Source organism: Muntiacus reevesi, chromosome 3 (genome assembly GCF_963930625.1).
Source record: "Muntiacus reevesi chromosome 3, mMunRee1.1, whole genome shotgun sequence".
NCBI classification, from domain to species: Eukaryota; Metazoa; Chordata; class Mammalia; order Artiodactyla; family Cervidae; genus Muntiacus; species Muntiacus reevesi.
Genome location: NC_089251.1, coordinates 141,513,376 through 141,537,670, shown reverse-complemented (window position 1 = coordinate 141,537,670; position 24,295 = coordinate 141,513,376). Strand labels below are relative to the sequence as shown.

Here is a 24,295-nt window from a genome sequence, read left to right as displayed (position 1 = left end):
AGGGAAGTCGCTCAGTCATGTCCAACTCCTAGCTACCCCATGGACTGCAGCCTACCAGGCTCCTTCGTCCGGGGGATTTTCCAGGCAAGAGTACTGGAGTGGGGTGCCACTGCCTTCTCCTTTGGTTCACTAGATACATACATATATATATATATACACGTTCTACTGCATCAAGAACTCTAGCAGACAATATTTTTTCAACTGTTTATTATGTATAAGGATGCTGAGTCAGAGGTGAGTTAACCCTGCTCTCTGCTCTCTGGGAGGAGATGCTCACTCACCAGGGAGAAGGAATGACTTACTGGGCTGCTGGGCTGATTTAGGAAAATTCCTTGCCCAGAGCCCTAATCAGTGTCTTGGTGCCTAGGAAAAGTTAAGTGTTATTTCCAGGGGTGAGCAGTTGATTTGGTCCATTCAGTCTTGAGGATGATACATAGTAATCCTAGTTAACATCACAATGCAAATTTGAGAGCACAATGGGTACTTCCCAAGGGAAAAATACACAGTCCTTGCCTAGTAGCCTCAGTTGTAAGTTATTAATGATAATAGCAGGTTGGTGTATTAGGAAGATAGAAGTTCCTAATAATTTCTTGGTAGTTTGTCTAGCAGAAAGATCTCTGCCCCCTTTTAGGGTGGTTTTTATTTCCCTTCTGAAAATCGCTTTTCTTGCAAGGGACTTAATGAATTAAACCACAAAACATTAAATGGAAGAACCAATTCCAATCAAAAAGATCTTAGTGGAATAAGATGTGGACACTCAAGATCAAACAGGCTACTTTAAAAGATCAGGTATCTCTTTTCTGGCAATCAATAGATTTGTACAGGATACCACCCTTTCCTAAAGCCACGCTCTTATAAAATAATTGTCTTAATATTCCAGTTTTGAATAAGAATAGTTCCAGTTTTACCAAAGGGCACCTTATTTTATATGTTGAGTCAAAATGGAGGAAAGGTACAGAATACATGAGATGACAATGACGAGTGTGAACCTGTAGAAAATGCACTTAATGTATGACTGGGAACAATACAAAAGCATTAGCTAAGAACATTCGTGAAAGGAGTCAGGGGCGCATCCTACCTCTTATGAAACAAAAAGGCTTGGAGAAATGGACACACGCATTTAACCAGCAAGCGAAGGGTAAGCGAGGAGAGCACAGAGGTCACGGAGTGAAGACGCAGACGGTCACTGAGGAACAACCCCAAACTCCCGAGAAAACGCTGCTGTCCCTCCCTCCTCATCCCCTCCCAGCTTGCAGATACAAAACAAGCCCCATCTCATGAAGGGGTGTAGCTGTTTAGTGCCAGCTACTAAGCAAACCATAAATTTCCACTTTATGTTTTATGGGAATTGTAGTTTGGGGGGTCTACCAGAAGGCTCTATTATGATTTAACTTTATCCATGTAACAATATAGCTCAGATAAAGTCCAGGTTCCGGGGGGAGGGGGTGGACTGGGAAATTGGGATTGACATATATACACTACTATGTATAAAATAGGTCACTGATGAGAACCAACTATATAGCACAGGGAACTCTACTCAGTGCTCTGTGGTGACCTAAATGAAAAGGAAATCCAAAGCAGAGGGGATATATGTAAACATATAGCTGATTCTATATATGTACTTTGCTGCAGAAGCTAACACAACATTGTAAAGGAAGTTTTTGGGGAAAAAAAAAAAAAAGACCAGCTTGCCTTCAGTCTTAAAAAAAGCAGAAACAGGCAAAAAAATATTTGGGCTTTATTTTTCTTGGCAGGGCAAATTGAGATTAATGAAATTTAATTATGCTTTACTGCTCCTTTTAGATTTCCAACATTATCCCAGGGCTACCCAGCAGCAAAGTAGATTGCATCTATTCTAGAACAATGGGACAAGGTCACCCTATCCCTTGGAACATGAGGAAAATCCCGAAGTTTTCAAAGAGTTTAAAGATCTCCATAGACTCAGTTTTTGTTCTAGTTTGTCCATGATTTGCCACTTTTTTTTCTTTAATTCAGAAAATAATTTATGTTAATTATAGTACATTTTCTGGCAGGGAGGTTACTTACCCTGCTGAAGAATATAGTAAATCCTGTAAAGTGGAAATGGAATAGAAGATACTGAAAAACTACACTTTGGGTTCTACTATTGTTCTCAGACTGTGATATTAAATCTGTTACTTGAGGAACATTATTTCATCTGGCCTAGTACTTACCCAATCTCAGTTACAGGTGCTAATGTTCTTGGGTTATATTTAAAAGCTTAAAAAATTTGAACCAAAGGAAAGGGTCTTCATTCTATCCTATATATGACAGGAGACTTATCAACTCTATCCTGGATACAAAAGCAGTCGAGTTGTGGTAAGTAATGAGAAAATAGGTATAGATTAATTGGTATGTTGTAGAGGCTTCACTTTATAATTATCACTAGTCTTTTTTTCCTCTGGATCTCCCTCTTCACTACTGCAGTAGGTATCATAGGGCTTGTCTCCCAATGTCCATCCTTGTGGCTGTTTTAATCATTTGACCCTCCTCCTGTCAAGAGGTAGGGTGTATGCTTTCTCCCTTTGAACCTGGGTGGGCTCTGAGACTGGCTTGACCAATAAAGCACAGTGAAGTGATGCTATAGTTTCTGAAGTTGTCATAAAAAGCCTTGCAGCTTCCTCCTTGGCCTCTAGGAACACTATGGTTCTTGGAACCCTGAACCACCCTGTGAGTACATCTGTCCTGGGACTGTCATGCTGAATGCTCTGGGAGATAACCCCCTCTGAACCTGTCCTTCCACCATTCCAGCCCAGGAGCCAAGCATGTAAGTGAAGACGCCATCTGCGGATTTAAGGTGCTTCAACCAGAGCTTCTCTAGCCCCCAGCTCTTCGAGTCATCCCCCAATACTCTAGTCACCCAGCTGAGGATCAATCTCTCTGTGCCCTTTCTACATTTTGGACCCTTGGAATCTCATGAGTATAATAATTATTGTTTTACACCACTAAGTTTTGGGGTGGTTTGTTATATAGCAAAAGATAACTGGAACATCTTTTGGAATCTATTTTAGTTGAAAAGATGGCTGTTGGGCTAAAGGCTGTGTTTTCCAGTGTCTGCTCTTGCAGGTGAGTGTGGTAATGAGTTGCCTGTGGTGTGTGAGTGGAAGTGATGCAATTTCCAAGTCATGTCAATAAAATGTTGGTGCTGGTTCTCTACTTGCTCTCCCTCACTGCTTCTTGTTGACTTGAGATATAGTGATAATTGAAGCAGCTATGTAGGATCCACAGATATTCCAGAAGGCTGTCACAGACTGAATTCCCCAGGTAGCACATACTGAGCCAAACTCAATGTGCAAAATACTCATTCAATAGTTCCATGGGGATCAACACCTGTAAAGAGGGGAAAGAAGGCAGATGTGGGCAGAGGGCAAAGTGAAACTGCAATGCAGGGTCAATGACAGCCTCAGTCAGGCCCATAGAAGACCTGGACACTAAAACAGCCCTTCACATTTGTCCTCCACCAGGTCTAGATGGCCAGGCCTTTATAATCCCACAAGTCAGCTATTAGACTTGGGTCACCCTAGCCTTTGCCTGGATGTAATCATAGCATACTATCCCTTTTTAAAAACATTTATTTGGCTGTGTTGACTCACACGGGCTCTTCAGTTGTGGTATGTGGGCTCAGCTGCCCCACAGCACGTGGGGTCTTAGCTTCCCACCAGGGATAGAACCCACGTGCCCTGTGTTGCAAGGTGGGTTCTTAACCACTAGTCCACCAGGGAAACCCCTGTACTATTTCTACGTAACAAAATAATGTAAAATTTAATGGTTCGAAACAACAAGTATTTATCAGCTCACAATTTCTGGGCCAGGAATCCAGAAATGTATGGGGTTGCAATTAAACTGTTGGCTAGGGCTGGGGTCATCTCAATTGGCAGCCAAGATTCAGCTCACTTACAAACAGTAGCTGCAAGTCCTCTTCCTTACCACACGAGATCTCTCTGTAGGCTAAGCATCCTCCAACATGGCAGGTAGTGATCTGAGAGGGAGAGAATCAGAGAGAGCCCAAGACCGAAATCACAGATTAAGTTTAAAACCTAATCTCAGGACAAACACCCCTACTCATTAGAAGTGAATCAGGAAGTCTGGCCCACACTCAAGGAGAGATGATGACAAAGGGGAGTGAATCCCAGGAGGCAGGGGTCACTGGGACCATCTTAGAGGCCAAGCATGCACACAATTTCGTATCCTATTTTTAGTTTTCATCAACTTAAAAGTTTTGTTTTGCCATTCTTCATTTGTATGTTTTAAAAAATTATAAAAGCAATATATTCTTATTGTAAAGATCTTCAAATGTTCAAGTGATAGAAGTGCACTGTCTTTTTTTGCCATATGGCATGTGGGATCTTAGTTCCCTGACCAGGGATCAAACTTGCAGCCCCTGAGTGGAAGCAAGAGTCTTAACCCCTGAACCGTCAGGGAGGTCCCAACAGTCCTTTTCTTTTAAGCTGCTTCCTCAGACTAGTTCAACTACCCTGAGGTAGTTGCATCTAAGATGCTTTTCACACATAATAACCATGTATGTATGTTTACAATACATACAATAAAAATGTATGTATGTCTCTCGTAGTCCTAGTACTTATTTTACACCTCACACATAGCAGATACTCTGCAAATGCTAAATAAATGTTGGAGCTGAATTGAAGGCTTTGAGATGTCACTGAACCAGCAGTCAGAGGGCTGGTTCAAATCACAAAACCTCTCCCTAATTTACCCCTTACTCTCTTTGGCCTCCAATTCCATAATTATCAAACGCATGTGTAATGCTAGATTTTTTCCTATACTTTTCAGATTCGAAAATACATGTCTAAGAAGGAAATGGGTCAGAAGGTAAACAAATCCACCTGCAATGTGGGAGACCCTGGTTCAATCCCTGGGTAGGGAAGATACCCTACAGAAGGAAATGGCAACCCACTTCAATATTCTTGCCTGGAGAATCCCACGGACAGACGGTCCTGGAGGGCTGCAGTCCACGGGCTTGCAAAGTCAGACATGACTAAGCGATTAACACTTCACTTTCCTTTTCTTTCAAGAAGGAAATTGTTATTCATCTTATGATCTCTTTACAAACCAATTCAAGTTAAATATTATAATCACTACTCTAAGACCATGCATTTTACCCTATTTTTCAATGCCTACAGATATTTTTCATTTTATTTTAAAATATAAAGATGTCAAAGATTCTGAACATCAATCACAGTTTGAAGATCAGTTATAGGTAATTAAATCTTTAATCTTTTTGGCTTCAAAAAGTCTTTATCAAGGTTCATTTTTTTCATGAAGAATACTTGTTTTCAAAAGTTGGGTCAATCACAAACCTACGGTCTAGCTATAAGGTAGGATTAGCCTTACAAAATGTCCTAAAGAATTGTCATACCTATGCGTATCATTTATTTCTGCTTGAACTCTTTCCCAGCCACACTGGGCCTTTGGTAACAGGCGTTTGTAATGGTTTTGCTAGTGACATTTTAACAGCAGTCATGAATGACATTGTTAACATAAAAAAAAAAAGCAAACCTTACCTCTTATCACTGCTTTGGTTGCTAAGTTGCCTCAGTTCCTCTCTCCTTGGGAACTTGAATCATGGTGGAGTTAATTTGTTTGGGCAACAATAAAGCTGACAGTTTACATCAGCCAAAGGCTTATGCTAGCAAAAAAATCCTCCTGTCCCCTTTTATGCCCATCAGTAGCTCTCACACTCCTTCTGTGCCCTTTCTATCAGCATAGTTTTCCCTCTTCTGATAGCACTGCTTTATATTTTTGCTTTCAGAATAATCTCTTTTAAGGGTTAGCATTCAACAGATTCAGTAAGTCTTATTCTAATAAAAATTCCATCAAAATCTGCAGAATTCTGCATAATAAATTAATCTTCACAACCCTGGTGGACAGTTTGCAGTAGCAGTATTCTGCTGATTGGACTGACCTTGGGTAAGTCATTCAATTCTCTTGAATTAAATAAAGTTTTCTTTAGGAAAACAGAAGCTAGAGGTTATATTAGGCTTGACTTTCCCTCACAATCAACAGAATTGAGTTTTTCACTTGGTTCACTTAGAATGGGACTTCAAGGACTCCCATGGATGGTTAGCTGCAACTTCCTGAAACTCAGCAAAATTTTGAACACACCCTTTCCCTAAAATGATGGTTCTCAGTTATTAACCACACTGAACATTTACTATATGTCAAGAAATAGGCTAAGAAGACTTTATAACTTAATCCTCATTACAACACTGTGAGGTTCAAAGTAGGTACACTCATTAGAATTTTTATTATTTTACAGATGATGAAACAATCTTCAATTTTTCTAAGTAACATTTCCAAAGTTGAACAAGATCTGTCTAACCTGGCAAGAAATGGTGTTTAAATAACTCAGCAACAAACAATAGTAAATTATTGCATACTGAGTATTATTAATGCTTTTTATTAATGTATCATTATAATACAATTCACAATAAATTTGAGGGGCATTCTGTATGGAGTTAAGGCTTTTAAGATTTTTCCTGTATATCGATTAATTGTCCACATTTTTTGAGGCAAAATGGAACAGTAAAAATATCTCTAGTTAAACATTTTTGCCTTTAGTCTTTAACTGGGTAAAAATGGGCAAGTTATTTGATATTCCTTGGGTCTTAATACCGATTGTTAGCATGGCTTTAACTAGACATACTGTACTTAAAGCTCTAATGGCACATATTAGTGGTCTTCTCTCCAGGGTCTTTCCAGATTGCCATCTTCACCTGAAAGGACTTGGCCTTAATTCTTTGTAGTTTTCTCATTGTTGACTCCCTCATTGCCTAGAATCAAAATTCCATCAACAGTGTTCTTCTTCTTATCTATTCGTATTTTTCTTCTATCTGGATCCATTCTTCACAAAGTCTTGCAACCATCTTCAATGTTTATGCTCACAATAACCTTAATATAGGCTCTTCCCTGGTGGCTCAGATGGTGAAGAATTTGCTTGCAATGTGAGAGAAGGGAAAAGAGAATGCTACCCACTCCAGTATTCATGCCTGGAGAATTCCATGGACAAAGGAGCCCGGTGGGCTACAGTCCATGGGGTAGCAAAGAGACAGACACAGTTGAACGACTAACACTTTCACTTTTCAACCTTAATATTTTGTATTAAGTGACTGATAGGTGCTCATAGGACAGACTTTCATATTTACTTTATGCAAAACCAACAAATTTTAACGAGTACTACTTAGCCCAGATCAGATATTCTTTATGAAATTACAAGTTCCACGCATGCTGCCTAGATGGCAGCCCTAGGATCCTGGACCATCTTAGTCATATCACCATTCCTCCATCTGAATGCAACATTCCCTCACCAAGAATCCTATGAAGTCTATACTCATTCACTGAAGAGTATTGTGTAAAATAAAAAACCGCAAGTGTTTGCCCCTGTGAGGTCAGCAACAGGCTAAAGGGTAAGAAGGTAGAGAGAGAGGAGTTTGTATTAAATTCAAAGTCTTTCAGTAAGATGTTATATTTTAGGCAACCGAGAATTTAAAAAAAAGTACACAACTTTACAACTGAAATGAATAAAATAATTCTGAAAAAGCTGTTATGGGTGACAAATGTTGAAGAATTTTTGAAGATGACAAACTATATTCTAAAAATTTTACCTTTTCTCATATCAGTAAAATTGCAACCTGTAGTTGGGCTAATAAATCTTTGGTGAAAACAAAAAGGAATAAGGATTATAAAACAAATGATTCTGAACATAAGATTCTGAAAAGAATTAATACAGCATTAGATCATCTCCTAGATTACTTGTAAGTTTTTTACTTTTTTTTGGACAACTGAAAATTATGAAAGCTGTTATGTTAGTTCTGTCTTTTCTTGAGACCTCACTCATTCCAAGGGATGTGTGTGCAATCTATTATACAAAGGAAAAAATCACATAAATCACCATGACATTATATTGTATAAACAGATTTAAAAAGAAAATAGAAAAATGTGTTATCCATTAAGCTTCTCAATACCAATTCTTAGAGGTAACAACCTACAGAATCTGTATTAATGAGAGGAAATTATGTCTAACACTTAAGAAAAATGGGCTTTGAATTTGAAGTCAGAGAACCAGGTTTGATTCTATGACTTTTTTTGCTGTGAACTCAGGCAAACTATCCAGTATCTCTGGGCTTCAGTTTCTTCACCTGTAATATGAGATACTACTGTCTTATACGGATGTAACAAGGATAAAACAAGATGATGCATGTAAAACCAGAGTGCTTAGTACACAGAAAGTCCTGAATAATCATTAAGCTATTATTATTATGATTTTTATCCATTTTACAAGCATAAGTGATCAATGAAGATAAAAAAATTCATATTTTAAGGATTTTCTTTTTTATGTCACAAAGATTATCAGTGCTTTTACATGAAAAGGCCTCTCTATGATGTTTATTAAACTATTTAACATTTACACTCAACACATAATTGTTTTGAAACCTCAAGGTTCTCTGATAATTGCAATATCATTTTCAAATAAAGCATGGCAGAACCTTAAATATTACATCAAGATTATTTTTTAAAGAGATACACCTTCAAGAGATCGTGCCAACATAACTGTCCATTAACTAGCTGGGCCTTAGTAGATGTTTCAGCATATGGATGGTTCTTCTACTGCATGGGCACCCTCTGTAACAGCTTTGACACATTTAGCCATTGTCTGTGAGGCTCTGCTAATTGAATCTGAAAGATATCAAGAAAATGTGCATTTTGATAATATAACTTCAACAGAGGCACACAGTAAAACTTTCCTATTGCGCATATTCAGGAACCACAGACAACAAAAGGACTATAAAAGTCTATGCAACAATATGTAAGTATTGTAAAAATCAACTGATAAATTCAGAATATAAGCCCCGTAACAGCTAAATGGTTTAATAAGTATTCATATGAATGATTAAATAATTATATATAGCCATACAAAGGGCCAGTATGCAACCATTAAGAATATTATAGAAAAGTGTTGAATTAACAACAGGAAAAGAATATGCATATATACTGTTATTGAAAAAAAGATTACAGAACTGTGTACTAAAATCCATAAATCATATACTTTATGGTGAATTTTATGGTATGTGAATTATATTTTGATAAAGCCATACAAACCCTCCCTCCCAGGGTAAATGAATAATCTCATTTATATTTAAATAAATATATGTGTATATCCCTGATTGACTGGCCAACATGTTAAACATAAATATAGTTATTTCTGGGATGGTAGTGTTTTTCCCTTGCTATGGTGGCCTTAGGTAAGTATTCTACAATGAAAATAACTTTTACAATATAACTAAAAAACCTATTAAAAACAATGTTAGATACAAACTGTACCAAAAACTTAAAAAAAAAATCTATCTGCTTTTAGACAGAAAATTGTTTTAAAATGTCTATCAACTACCTCATAACCTAGATGTTCTATCATGTGTTATAAAATCTGTAGGTTAGTCTGCATTCCTTAAGAATATTCTTAACAATTTATATCAGAAGCACCATTTAACATGTTTCACATTTTAGTGTTTTCATTCTTTTACTGTAATTCTCAGAAAAACCTTCAGTTTTTTGTCACTCAGAAAATTATCCCCATATTGCTATATAGTAATTCTACATATAATAGTAAGTTTATATTTAAAACCTGCTAATTCTTACTGGATTTTCAAACTCTACTTACATTTCAGAAAGAAAAGAAATTCGAGTAAAATCAGAATATATAGTTATATTAGTTCGATATTTGAAAAATCTTGTGAGATTAGACACACCAAATACTACCACTAGCAGGTGAGAATCATAACACTAAATTAGGTGATTATATTCCTTCCCACCTTCTCTTTATGGCAGTCATGCTAACAACTGCATACCTGTCATGTAGAAGTCTTTTATTGTTAGCTGAGGTGGAACAAGTGGATCAGCAAGAAGCTGTTGGTTCACTAGCTGCAAAAAAGGAATAAGAGATCAGTAACAGTATTGAAAACTAGTACTGCTACACCAGAGGATACATTATTATGAAAACTGCAAATAGACAAGTTTTTACCTTGGAAAGCTCACTTGCTTGCTGGAAATAATTAGCTCCTTCAACATCATCATATCGAACAAGATTAGGAGAGACTTCTTCCAATCTGTTTCTCACTTGATCCAGAGTATCATATGGAAGAGTCATACCTGCGATCTATAACATAACAGGTTCCAAAGCATTTATACTTATGAATTTCAAGTAATACATCACCGCAACTATGGTAAAATAAGGCAATACTAGTATGAAAAATATACTAGTGTCCATTTGCATGTATATTAAGCAAGTGGTTAAGTGGGGAATATTAGAATATTCGTCTAATTCATAAGTAGCTGTCAACACATTAGTAGTTTATTTTTAGCAATCAGAATGATTATGAAATAAATGCCTTGCTAAATCTGAATATTTCAGCTAACCTGTTATTACTCATATACAAGGTTTATAGACAACTGTATATTATTACTTTAAATCTCACGATGCTTCTTTTTATAATAAGAGTTGAGTCTTTTGAGGCAAAAGACAGGGCAAAAATAAAAAACACCAATTTCAACTTCCCATTTTCTTTTTTTTTTTGGCCAAGTCACATAGCCTGTGGGATCTCAGTTCTTTGACCAGGGATTAAACCAGTGCCTTCGGCAGTGAACGCGCAGAGTCCTAACCACTGGACCACCAGGGAATTCCCAAACCCCTGTTTGGGTTTTCTCCTACAGATTGTTTAAATCATCTCTGCATTTCAGACTTGCATCCCCCTTGACTATGGAAATCATTCTGACAAGCTAACATGTCAAACATCCTACTAGCGGCATCACTAAGGACAAATACCTCAGAAAGGGCTCTTATAATTTTCCAGTCTTCTCTTGCCAAGCCAGGAGGTGTCACTGCTACTTTTGTCTGCTGAGCTCGGCCCTCGGTATTAACATAAGTAGCAGACTTTTCTGTGTAAGCAGCACCAGGGAGAATAACATCAGCTATTGGAGCTCCCACGTCGCCATGATGTCCTGTGAAAGAGATGGAAAATGGCAAACCACATTTTAGCACAAAACTGATTATGTACTAAACATGAACACAGTAGATATCCTTTTAAAATTTCATTTTTATAAGTGTTAAAATTCCATTTTATGACATGTTTAAAAATTTACTGGTAAAAAATTAAAACGATACAGTATTGAGTATATGAATAAAAATTAAAGCCCACTGGGTCCACAGTTAAACTCCCTTCTCCAAGAAAAGGTCCTGTTAAAGCTTTTGGTATGTATCTTACCAGATCAATTATTGCAAATACACACAGTACATAACTAATGGGCAACTAGGTATATTATTTCACTTGATGGTTACAAAGTGGAAATGCTCAGATGTCTGCTAGTGAGATTTGAAGTAAACTGAAATGGTGCAGGAACAAGAAGTATGCGACAGGGGCATGACAGGAATAATACTAAAAAGAGCATGAAGAGAAGATGACAAAAAACAGTATGCTAAAGACTATCACTCATTAACTGAAGTGTTAGAAGAAAAAAGAAACTTTGGTTAAGTGAAAGAAAGCTATAGAACAATACATAAACTTTGATTTCATTTATGTACTTTTGTATATGTATAGAAATATGTATGAAGCATGCACATGTAAAACATCATCAATGATTATCCCTGGATAGAACTAGAACAGGATTTTAGTTTATGCATTTTGGTTTATCAAAAAAAAAAAATATTACATAATGCTTTTTATGTGGCATGCCAATAAAAAGCCTATTATAAATTAATGTTATTTCTGTATAAAACAAGATTTCCCTGGTAGCTCAGCTGGTAAAGAATCCACCTGCAATGCAGGACACCCCAGTTTGATTCCCGGGTCGGAAAGATCCCCTGAGAAGGGATAGACCACCCACTCCGGTATTCTTGGGCTTCTTTGGTGGTTTAGGCAGTAAAGAATCCTCCTGCAATGCAGGAGACCTGGGTTCGATCCCTGGGTTGTGAAGATCCCCTGGAGGAGGGCATGGCAGCCCACTACAGTACTCCTGTCTGGAGAATCCCCATGGACAGAGGAGCCTGGCGGGCTGCATATAGTCCATGGGGTTGCAGAAGAGTCAGACACGACTGAGCATGCATGCATGAAGTGCAAAAATGTAACAAAGGACTCATGACTTTTTAATTTTTACACTGTTTATATAAAAGTGCTAGCCCTTGAATATGTAATCACACTAAATATTCTTTTAAAAATGAATTTAATGCTATATAATATTTAATAATTTAAATTACTGTTACTGGGGGCATTAGGTTTCTTCCAATTCTTTGTTATTAAATAATGTAAGGGGATAATTCTTAATAGCAACTATGTAACTAATAAAGCCTATTTAAAAAATATAAAATCTATAAAAATACATATTGTTTTGAAACTGGTGAGCGTATAGGGAAATTCTCAAATGGAAAAGACTCATTACACTAAATAAACTGCCCTGCAGTTTCTAATATATAAAATGTACCATTCTCTTCTGTTTCTAATGTCACAGATGCTACTAACCTTGATAAACAATGAAACAATCCTTTGGCAAATCCTGTCGAGTGATACAACCTCCATCTGCTCCCAGGAGAAACAGCATTTTGGGAGGATTCTTCCGAATTGCTTCCACCCCAGGCTTATAGCCAAGGTCCAAAGCAGCTACTTGGCTTGCAATCCTGTAAAACAATTATGGGATTTTAGCATACTTGCTGTTTTCATTATAAAAAATTAAATGTGATTCTTAAATAATACCAAGTCTCTTTTTTCTGTTCGATGATCTTTCCTCATCTTCTTTACCCATGTGAAATAAATGTCAAAATCAGAAAAAGCAGTCTTTTACTGTTTTAAGAATGCCAAACAAAGAAATAAGATGCTGAGGACACTGTTTCTTCATGACATGATACTTAGTGGAGTAATCGGGAAACTATGCCAACCGCAATTGTCTTAAGGTGATTTTTATTCAATAGAGTAAGACTTGATGAGTCAAAGACAGCTATTAGAGAAAAATTAGAAGACTTTGAAAACCTAAAAAGAAAAATTTAAATACCACTCATCAAACTGTAATTCAGAGAAAACTATAATTAGTACACTGGTGTACGTCCTTAGGGAATTTTTTCAATGAATATATATTATTGTTACACAAGCAGATAAAAATCTTTTAAAGAAGTTTCAAGTAACTATACTTGGAATATTTGGCAGTTTTTGTTCTAGTTAGGTATTATCAATTTTCTTTACAGAAATAGTAGCCATTTTGAGAACCTACTATGAATAAAGCTAGCTGATCTTCACCTATTTGTTAAGGGAGGAGGGCAGATCATACAAACTCCCACTAGATGCTGCTTGCTCTGTAAAACTCTCTAATAGGACATCAAAAGAATAAAAATACTCTGAGAATATTTAACAAAAGAAGTGTAAGATTTGCATAATGAAAACTGCAAAACAACTCCAAAGGAAATTAAAGACCATAACAAATGGAAAGACATCCTATGTTCATGGATTGGAAGACTTAATGTTGTGAAGATGGCATTACTCCCCAAACTGATCTATAGATTTAATGCAATCCCTATCAAAACTCACAGCTGCAGAAACTGACAAACTGATCCTAAAAGTCACATGGAATGCAAAGGACCCTGAAAAACCAAGTCTATCTTAAAAATGAACAAAGCCAGAAAACTCAGACTGCCTAAATTCAATTTCAAAACTTAGCTCCTCCTGCCTCTCCATCTACACTGTACGTTTTTTTTTTTTTTTTTAACATCTCTCATTCTGAGCCTTGATGTCTCGCAAAGATCTGACCAGACTCAGACTAACTCATGACAGAGCCTGCCTCATCTTAGAAAACAAAGTGGGTAACATAAGTTTGCCTCCGAGAATGATAAACTACAGATTAAAAGATTCTTCTAGAATGAGAAAATATGCTTTACTATGAAATAAACTTACTGTAAGAAATTTTAAAAAGGTTTATAAATACTCTTCATGTTCTCAACAAGAATTAGAAGGTATGTCTTAACAAACTGCATTGAAACAAGCTGTTCTTATGAAAATGAAATCTTATGTAAGAATGAAATGAAATTAAAAAAACAAGTCTAATCAATTAAAAATTACAATGGCATTAGTGCTCTCCATAATCAAAGCTCACAAATGACAGAAGATAAATAAGAAATTCTCCCTAAACACAGGAAAAAAGTGAGAAAAACTATGAGAAAGAAGAGACAAAAGTCTGAAGGGCCAACAGTGCATAATAAATAGAAGCTTCTGCATGAGAGCAAACAACAATGTAAAAGTAGACAAGCTGGCTTTTTCTGAACTTACATGAAAAAACAAAAATTTTCAATTTGAAAATGGAGAATTCTATGATATTCCCAGGCAAAGGAGATGTCAAACAAATGTCACTTAGTTATATCCCAGTGTAAATTTTTTTTTTTTTCTGGCCAGGCTGTACTACGGAGCATATGGGATCTTAGTTTCCTGACAAAGGATTGAACCTGTGTCCCCTACACTGGAAGCAAGGAGTCTTGACTACTGGACTGCCAGGGAAGTCCCTCTAGGAATCCAAAGAGTGGGCAGGCAGACAAGAACACATACATACACAAAATCAGGTTATCAGAGGCAAAAAAACCACACAAAAAAACAGATTAGATGAGATCCACTCTAAAATGTTAAAGGAAGGATGAAAAAAATACTGAGTATTAAAGGAAAAAAAAAAATCTGTGATTTATGTATTTAGCCAAGTGGTCCTCAGTGAAAAGGAACCATAAAGACATTGTTAGACACGCAGAAATTTTTCTTAAAAAGTTACTATGATATTGTTTTTTGGACAAAATAAAAAACAAAAAATATTAATAAAGACATATGTTCAAAAGTGAATTAAAAATAAGAAAACAACTAGTCTCTTTTCTATTCTAAAAACTGTCACTAGAAAGGATCCAAGGTGATCAATGCAAATAAACTATTTAAAAAATACGAAGTTTTAAAAAAATGTTTACATGATGACCTATGATGCCAAATTAATCTATTAAGAGGGGAAATATAACACTGAAATGAATGTTTAAGAATGCATTTGAACACTTTTAAAATAAAAAAATTTGCTTATCATGGAGTGTTTATTTTAGTGTTGTTTAGTTGCCCACTCATGTGCAACTCTTTGTGACCCCATAGTTTCTCCAGGCAAGAATACTGTAGTGGATTGCCATTTCCTTTTTCTGGGAGGGTCTTCCCAACCCAGGGATCAAACCTGCACCTCCTGTTTGAGTCTCCTGCATTGCAGGTGGATTTTTTACCACTGAGCAACTGGGGAAGCCCACTGAGTGTCTACCCTCAATCTTTAAACAAATTTAAGATTTGAAAAGTAACACTTAAGGTAGAAAGAATTGTGTGAAATGAGAAATTCATTCACTAATGGCAAAATTGGTACAATCTTTCTAAAATAAGTTGACAATATGCATTAAAAGTCTCAAAAATGTTTATCCTGTTCACTGCAATAGTTCTACTTTCAGAACAATTCTACTTTATAAAGAATTTATAATCACAGAAGGAAATTCTTATTTCAATTTTTGAACCACAGTATATTAACATGATACAAATTTTCAAGATTTTTTCTGGCACTTACTACAATTTAGATATTTTAAATATTATTTATTATCTTGGGTTCTTCTCACACAAAATGAAAGTTGCTATTTCACATCTGCTACTGAGATAATGTCACTAAATATTAACTTGTTTTAAAAATAAATGTGACAGTGTACAGGAACACATATACACACAATTACAGATTACAAAACAACTATCCAACTTACCTATGAAGGATATTCATAACTTTCCAATCCCCAGTAATACCACTACTTGTCCGAACCTTTTGAGCAATGTTGGAAACAGCTGCAAGAATGGCTGCACCATCATTTCTCTGGAGTGCAGAACTGCCTAAAACCACCATTGGTTTTTTAGCTTCCTGTAGGACCTATTTTTAAAAAGAACTTTGAATTAAAGAAAAAAAATTAGAAGTAACTAAATCTAACCAAATTTGTATCTACAACACGCTGTCCCAAGCTTTAGTTCTAAGATGAACATCCTGGTTTGCTAGTCAACATATGGATATACATACAAACCGGATTTACTCAAAAACCTCTTGCCAATGCTACTGTGAAAAAGCTAAATGAGTATTAGATAAAACAGTTTCAATAAGGAAGCACTGGGAATAAAAGCCTGAGCCAAACATCCTTTAGTCAGAATGACTATGGACAAGTCCCAGAAAAAACTGGAGAAAATGTGCATAGAGGTTGAGATGATAACAATGTTTAACATGAGAAATCAAGCTGAAGTATCATGTCTACCTTCTTCCATCTAGTTTCTATGTTCCAGACAGGGAGGAAAAGGTAGGGAAAGCAACAGACACAGATCACAATGCAGAATACTTTAAGGGCTTTGCTTTAAACCACAGTAACTATCTGAATATCAGAAACTGAGAAGGAATGCATCCCAAGTGCAAAAGAAACTACAGATATGGTGGAGGACAGAAAAATTAGAAGTAAAGCTGTAGACTGTTAAATCCATTCTCCTGCCCATCTATTCTTTGATAAAGAGCTGGTCCCAATCAATGAATCAGCATGAAAATCACTTCTAGATACTACAAAGAAGAAGATATTCATCTTAAGAGGAGTTTCCCAAGGAAATGTGAAAAGTTTTCAATAGCCTTAAAAAATGAGAAACAGTTTTCAACAGCCTCAAAGAAAATGAAATATTTTAAAAAAGAGCTCAGAGAAGTTATACAGTAGACAATATCATAGAGGATTTTCATCAGAAAATTCAAGAACTAAAAGAGAAACAAAACAGAGATGAACATCATTCCAGAAACAACAAAAAACAAAATTAAACATGACTGTAAATACAGGAGCAAGAAGTATATAGGAAATTATATAAAACAAACTGAAAAAGAACAGAGGAATAAAGAAAAAAATGACAGAAAAGACAGAAAAAGGGATTCAGTATCTGTAAGAGTTCTTAACAAACAGAACAGAAGTGATTACTGGAAAATACATCTAAATCTATTATAAAAGGAAATTTTCCTGAAGAACACTCATCACCTTCTGGGGAATGGGGAAGGGAACTATAGAGAAGAGAGGGCTTCTTCTCAATAAAATTTTTTAAAAAATATTTTTGATGATAGTAATAATAAAGATGTTATATTCAAAACTGACAACAAAGGAGCTGGGTTTGGCTGCTTGGTCTTCTCACACTTGACTTTCTTCTTGCCGACACCTGGAGGTGTAAGTGAAGCAAACATCTTGACATCACGAGAGGCTCACACACAAACACATGTGAGCAAGCTGGTACACTGAGGGCAGCAGAGCAGGAAGGCAGGCTCCTGCCCTGATTAGATCCCTGGACAGCGGCACAAGATGTCAAACTGCCTACCTTCAGAATCACTGCAATGTGAGAAATACAGGACCACACACAAGCACACGTACAACTCCTAAAATAAAGAGAATCTTGAATATTCAAACTGAAGGAGGCAGCATATCCCATTAAAAAAAAGTGGGGGGGGGACAGGGAAGCACCATCATTAAGATATATGAAGTGAAGTCACTAAATTTCAAAGATAAAAAAGCAAGTATGAAAAAAAAAAGAAAAAAAAAAGCAAGTATGAAATATCAACAAAAATGTATCTAGACAATAATAATAGGACAGGGTTGAAAAAGAATAATACCTCAAATCAGGCTTCTCCACAATAATAAAAGCAGTGTCTAGACTTCCCTGGGGGTCCAGTGGCTAAGACTGTCGTCCCAATGCAGGCGGCCAGGGCTCAATCCCAGTTGGGGAACTAGATCCCACATGCCACAACTAAGAGCTCGAATGCCACACTAAAAGATCCTGCATGCTGCAACTAAGACCCAGCACAGCCAAATAAATACACTAATTTAAGGGGGGGGGGGGGTGCATAAAGTTCAGAGGGAAAAACAGAAATATAGCCCAAGATCTTTACATTCTGCCAAAACTCTCGTCAGGAATAAAATAAACATTTTAAAGCAAGAAAGAACTCAAGAAATGGTGCACGTACATCTCTTGAAAAAAACAAAGAAACAATAAGCCTAAGAGCTCTATATTTCAGGTGGCAAATAAAAAAAATTAAATAAGGAATTTAGTAATGAAAAGGTCATGTAAAAAGACCAGTGAAATTTCTTTAAGGAATAATAACTCTTGCTGTAAAGAAAGACTTCACTGAAGTTTAAAATTGAATTCTTTCAGTTTCATATCATTTTCTTTTCCGATAACTTCAAGCAAAATTAAACTCTGGTAAAAAAGAAAAAAGCAGAGTCCCAGAGAATAATAATGAGAGATAATAAAGTCTTCCTAAGTGATCGATGCAAAGAAATAGAGGAAAACAATAGAATGGGAAAGATTAGAGACCTCTTTAAGAAAATCAGAGATACCGAGGGAACATTTCATGCAAAGATGGGCACAATAAAGGACAGAAATGGTATGGACCTAACAGAAGCAGAAGGTATTTATAAGAGGTAGCAAGAACACATAGAACTATACTAAAAAGATCTTAGTGGCCGAAATAACCACGATGGTGTGATCACTCACCTAGAGCAAGAGACTCTGGGGTGTGAAGTCAAGTAGGCCTTAGGAAGCATCACTACAAAAAAAGCTAGTGGAGGTGATGGAATTCCAGCTGAGCTATTTCAAATCCTAAAAGATGATGTCATTATGCCAGCAAATTTGGAAAACTCAGCAGTGTCCACAGGACTGGAAAAGGTCGGTTTTCATTCCAATCCCCCCAAAATTCAGTGCCAAAGAATGTTCAAACTACTGCACAACTGCACTCATCTCACATGCTAGAAAAGTAATGCTCAAAATTCTCCAAGCCAGGCTTCAACAGTATGTGAACCGTGAATTTCCAGATGTTCACGCTGGATTTAGAAAAGGCAGAGGAACCAGAGATCAAATTGCCAACATCCGTTGGGTCTTCAAAAAAGCAAGAGAGTTCCAGGAAAACATCTACTTCTGCATTATTGACTATGCCAAAACCTTTGACTGTGTGGATCATGACAAACTGTGGAAAATTCTTAAAGAGATGGGACTATCACACCACCTGACCTACCTCCTGAGAAATCTGTACACAGGTCAGGAAGCAACAGTTAGAACTAGACATGGAACAACAGACTGGTTCCAAATTGGGAAAGGAGTACGTTAAGGCTGTATCTCGTCACCCTGTTTATTTAACTTACAGCCTGCATGCTGCAGTCCATGGGGTTGCGGAGTCGAACACGACTGAGCAACTGAACTGAACTGAAATGAAAACGTAGAGTATGATTTCATGCTTTTGCTTACCTATCCATCCATCTTTCTCTATATAAACAGAGAGATGACCATAGGACGTTTCATCAACACTTGTTTGTAGTGGGAATTTTGATTATGTCTACTTTCTTATATATTCTTTTCCATATTGCTATACATATATTTTAATAGCAATCTCATAGTTATCACGAAAATAATAAATTAAAAAATAAAACTTAAAATCATATACATATAACTTAAAATCTTATACATGTAACTTAAGAGTACCTGGCTGAATGGATGGCTACCCGAAGCAATGTCTTGAAGAATTTTGGGAGAATCTCCCAGATGATCATATCTGTAAGTGAGATCCACTGGGCTGCCTATAAGGGCCACTTTTAAGTCATTATGAAGCCAGCTGAAACAAAAACAACAAGGTTTTTAGAGCTAAATCACTAAGTCGGTACAGTTATTGGTCTCATCAACACTAAGTGCTACTTCTATTTAAATTAAAAAATATTAAAAAGTATTAAAGTTTCCCCAAACATTTAACTTTTAACAGATATTACTGTGTACTTTTCAAAATAAAGTGTTGTAAAAATACAGGTATACCTGTGTTTGGTCACAGACCACAACAATAAAGCAAATATCTCAATAAAGCAAGTCACACAAGCTTTTGCTTTCCCAGGGCATATACAAGTTATGTCTATAATGTCTATACTACACTGTAGCTTATTAAGTATATAAAAGTATTATGTCGAAAAACAATATATACACCTTAATTAAAACATACTTTATTGCTAATAAATGCTAACCATCATATGAATGTTTAGCGAGTGGAAATCTTTTTGCTGGTGGAGAAGCTTGCCTCAATGTTGAAGGCTGCTGAATAATCAGGGTGGTGGTTTATTTAAGACTAGGGTGGCTGTGGCAATTTCTTAAATAAGACAACAGTGAAGTTTACTATATCAATTAACTCTTCCTTTCATAAGCAATTTTTCTGTAGCAAGCAGTGCTGTTTGATGGCATTTTATCCACAGTAGAAATTCTTTAAAAATTGGGAGTCAATCCTCTCAAATCCAGCTGCTGCTCTATCAACTTAAGTGTATGTCACATTCTAAATCCACTGTTGTTATTTCTACAATTTCTTTATAGAATCTTCACCAGGAGTAGATCCTCTATCAAGAAACAACTTTCTTTTTGCTTATCCTTAAGAAGCAACTCCTCATCCATTAAAGTTTTATCATGAGATCACAGCAATTTAGTCACATCTTCAGACTTTACTTATAATAACTCTAGGTCTCTATTTCCACATTTGCAGTTACTTCAACTGTAGCCTCTCAAAAGTCATCCAGAAGGGTTGAAATCAACTTCTTCCAAACTCCTTTTTAACACTGATATCTTGACCTCTTCCCAAGACTCAATGTTCTTAATGGCATCTAGCATAGTGAACCCTTTCCAGAAGGTTTTCAATTTACTTTGCCCAAATCCATCAGCAGAATCCTATATATGGCAGCTACAGCCTTCTGAATAAGTATTTCTTATATAATAAGACTTGAAAATTGAATTACTCCTTAATCCACGAGCTGCAGAATGGATGCTGTGTTAGCAGGCACAAAACAAGATTAATCTCATTGTATATCTTCATCAGAGTTTTTGGGTGATCAGGTACAATTACCAATTAGCAGTATCTTGAATCTTTTTTCCTGAGCAGTAGGTTTCAACAATGGGCTTAAAACAGTCAGTAAACCATAATGCAAACAGATGCGCTGTCAACGAGGCTTTGTTGTTCCATTTATCAAGCACAAGCAAAACAGGTTTAGCAAAATTCTCAAGAGCCCTTGGATTTTCAGAATGGTAAGTTGAGCACCGGCTTCAACTTAAAGTAACCAGGAGCATTAACCCCTAATATAGCCTATCCTTTGAAGCTCTGAAGCCAGGCACTAATTTCTCCTCTCTAGCTATAAAACTTCTAGGTGGCACATTTTCCCAATAAAAGGCTGTTTCGTCTACACTGAAAATCTTGTTCAGTGCAGCCACCTTCATTATCTTAGCTAGACCTCTGGGTAACTCACTGCAGTTTCTACATTAGCACTTGCTGCTTGACCTTGCATCTTTATGTTATGGAGACAGCTTCCTGCCCTAAATCTCATGAACCAACCTCTGCTAGTTTTAACTTCTGTAGCTTCTTCACCTTTAGAAACGAAGAGTTAGGGCCTTGCTCTGGATTAGGCTTTGAGGGAATGTCATGGCTGGTCTGATCATCAGTCCAGACCACTCAAACTTTATCCACATTAGCAATAAGGTTGTTTTGCTTTCTTATCATTCACTGCGCACTTTGGAGTAGCACTTTAATAAATTTCCTCTGCATTCACGACAGGATTGTTTGGCACAAGAGGTCTGTTTTTTGGCCTATCTCTGCTTTCAGTATACCTCGTTCAGTAAGTTTAATCATTTCTAGCTTTTGATTTAAAGTGACTTCCTTTCACTTGAACACTTACAAGCCACTGTAGGTTATTAATTGACCTACTTTCCACACTGTTGTGTCTCAGGGAATAAGGAGACCCAAGGAGAGGGAGAGACATAGAGGACTGGCCAGTTGGCAGAGTGATCAAAACACACCAACATCTACTGATTAAATTCAACATGTTATATGGATATGGTATATGCTGCCCCAAAACAAAGAGTAACAGCAAAGCTCACTGATCAAAGATCACCATAATAAAATGTAGTAAAAATTAAAAAGTTTGAAATATTGTGAGAGTTATCAAAATATGACACAGAGACATAAAGAGAGAAAATGCTGTTGGAAAATAGCACTGAAAGACTTACTCGACCAACAGCTGCCATAAACTTTAAATCTGCAAAAAAACAGACTATATCTGCAAAGTATAATAAAGCAAAGTATAACAAAATAAGCTAAGTCTGCACACATCAAGGAAAGTCAATGAATTAACTTGCTGTGTTAGAATTCTAACTCTAAGCTAGCTATAAACAAAGACTTTAATTTTAGAGTAAGTGATATTTTTATTTTGCCGTATCTACACAGCAGAGTTCTAATTATCTGTTAAAATCATTTAAATAAAAGTTCATAAAAAACAAACTACATCATTCATATTTATATAGTCTACTGACAAGGAAGTATGGATCCAGCTCCTCCAAAAATAGTAATAAATGTGGTGACCATATATTCTGGTTTGTCAGAGACAGTAGGGGTTTTTACCTGTCACCCTGGAATAATAACTCCCCTTTCTACTCTCAACATTGTCCCAGTTTAGACAATCAACTATATGGCTGAGCTATTACAAGTCTCTAAGATATAAAAAGATAGAAAGGCATTCTACAAAATAACTGGCCTGTAGTCTTCAAAAAAAAAAGTCAAAAAAGGAGACTGAAGAGTCATGACACTGACTGCAACAAGTAACTCCAGACGGGGTCCTAGGCAGAAAAAAGTTATTATAAAAGAAACTATGGAAACAATTCAGTGAAATACGAGCATAAATAAATAATAATACTGTATCAATACTAAATTCTTGATTAAATAAAGAATCAAATTCTTAAATGGAGAATATGCTTGTCCTTAGGAAACCCACACAGACGTGTTTAGTTTGGGATTAAAAGGGGATCATGTATACAACCTACTTTCAAATGATTATGTTCACACAAACATATAGATGGAGAGAAAAGAAAAAAATATAAACATTAGCACTGATTAATCTGGGTGAACACTACACAAACATAGGTATACAAAAAACTTTTCAAGTTCCTTATTTCAAACTAAGATAAAAAATGATGATCAGCAGGGAAGAAGTGGGGAATGGAGCTGTTAGAAACTGCCCTTCAATTATCTTTTGGAATCTCACTCCTACTATTAGCAATCAGCTAAGACAGTCATTTTTCAAACATAAATTATCATGTAAATGTTTTTAAAACCCAGAATATTATTACTAACCTCTTTCGAATTCTAGCATTAAATAGCGGTGCCTCAAAACGTGGATTTGTACCAACTAGAAGGACAACATCTGCCTCCTCCACACCAGCGATTGTAGTATTAAGAAGATAATTGGAACGCAGATCTGTGCTAGAGACAAAAAATATAAAATCCAAGTTTACTTTAAAATATTACACTGACAATCCATGAAATACTCTGTCGTTAAATACATGGCTCACTGCCCGACAAAAAAATTTTGAAGCATTCTTAAACTGCATCAAAGGTTCAAATACTTTATTAATAATTATATTTTCTAATAGCTCCTGGTTCGACTTTGGTCTATATGTGAAAATAAACCAGTAGGTATGTTGGAGTATCCAAGTTGTCACTTAAAAGTCACTGATGTCACAGATGTGTTGGTTTAAACACAACCTATAAACAGAAGGAAAAAAAGAAAGAAAGAAAACAAAACACCTAGATCCTAGCCTCAAATTTCTCACCCAGCTCCTACGGTGGGGAAGACCTCTTCAGTGCACAGGGTGTCAGAATCCACTCTGTTAAGTAAATCTTTGAGAGCTATGAGGGCTTCAGCGTCCACCAAGCCACCTGCAATCGCTGCCACGTCGTTGCCTTGAAAACTCTGCAACTAGAAATGGATGAAAAGGCTATCACCAAGAAACCTTCGTTCAGAAAAAGACCACAATGACTCATTCAGAAAAGAAAACAATAACGTCATTTTCAAGTAAAATAAAAGCAACAAACTTCTGACAAAAAAGCTTTTACACCAATTATTAGTCTGAAAGTGAGAAACAGAAAGTGTATGTGGGGTCAAGGTTAACAACATCAGCTTGTTATAAAGTTGTTTTTTTTAAATTAGGATCAAAAGGCCTCGAAATGAGGTCAGGAAGATGGAGACTTCGGAGTTACATAGTTAAATACAATCTTCTGAAGCCTCTGTCGTTCCTTCAAGCCCTTTGTGCCTCTTGCTCTGGCAAGCTTGTTCATGGCTCACCTACTAAAGAGACCATCAAAAGCACTCTTCATTTCTGGTAGTGTTTTCGAT

At 36.3% G+C, this 24,295-nt stretch overlaps 1 protein-coding gene across 4 annotated transcripts in view; it reads right to left on the bottom strand.

Moving 5' to 3' along the window:
- Positions 1 to 6,248: 6,248 nt before the first annotated feature.
- The window catches only part of NDUFS1 (NADH:ubiquinone oxidoreductase core subunit S1), a 30,576-nt gene continuing 12,529 nt past the window's right edge, over positions 6,249 to 24,295 (bottom strand). For all 4 annotated transcript variants that reach the window (XM_065930727.1, XM_065930728.1, XM_065930729.1 and 1 more), the window contains 9 exons: positions 23,733 to 23,878; positions 23,254 to 23,382; positions 19,590 to 19,719; positions 15,821 to 15,981; positions 12,546 to 12,700; positions 10,856 to 11,031; positions 10,055 to 10,189; positions 9,882 to 9,954; positions 6,249 to 8,712 (listed from right to left, as the gene is read on the bottom strand). In XM_065930727.1, coding sequence (XP_065786799.1) covers positions 8,621 to 8,712; positions 9,882 to 9,954; positions 10,055 to 10,189; positions 10,856 to 11,031; positions 12,546 to 12,700; positions 15,821 to 15,981; positions 19,590 to 19,719; positions 23,254 to 23,382; positions 23,733 to 23,878 — 1,197 coding nt within the window. In that variant the 3' untranslated portion in view covers positions 6,249 to 8,620. The remainder of the gene's footprint in view (positions 8,713 to 9,881; positions 9,955 to 10,054; positions 10,190 to 10,855; positions 11,032 to 12,545; positions 12,701 to 15,820; positions 15,982 to 19,589; positions 19,720 to 23,253; positions 23,383 to 23,732; positions 23,879 to 24,295) is intronic.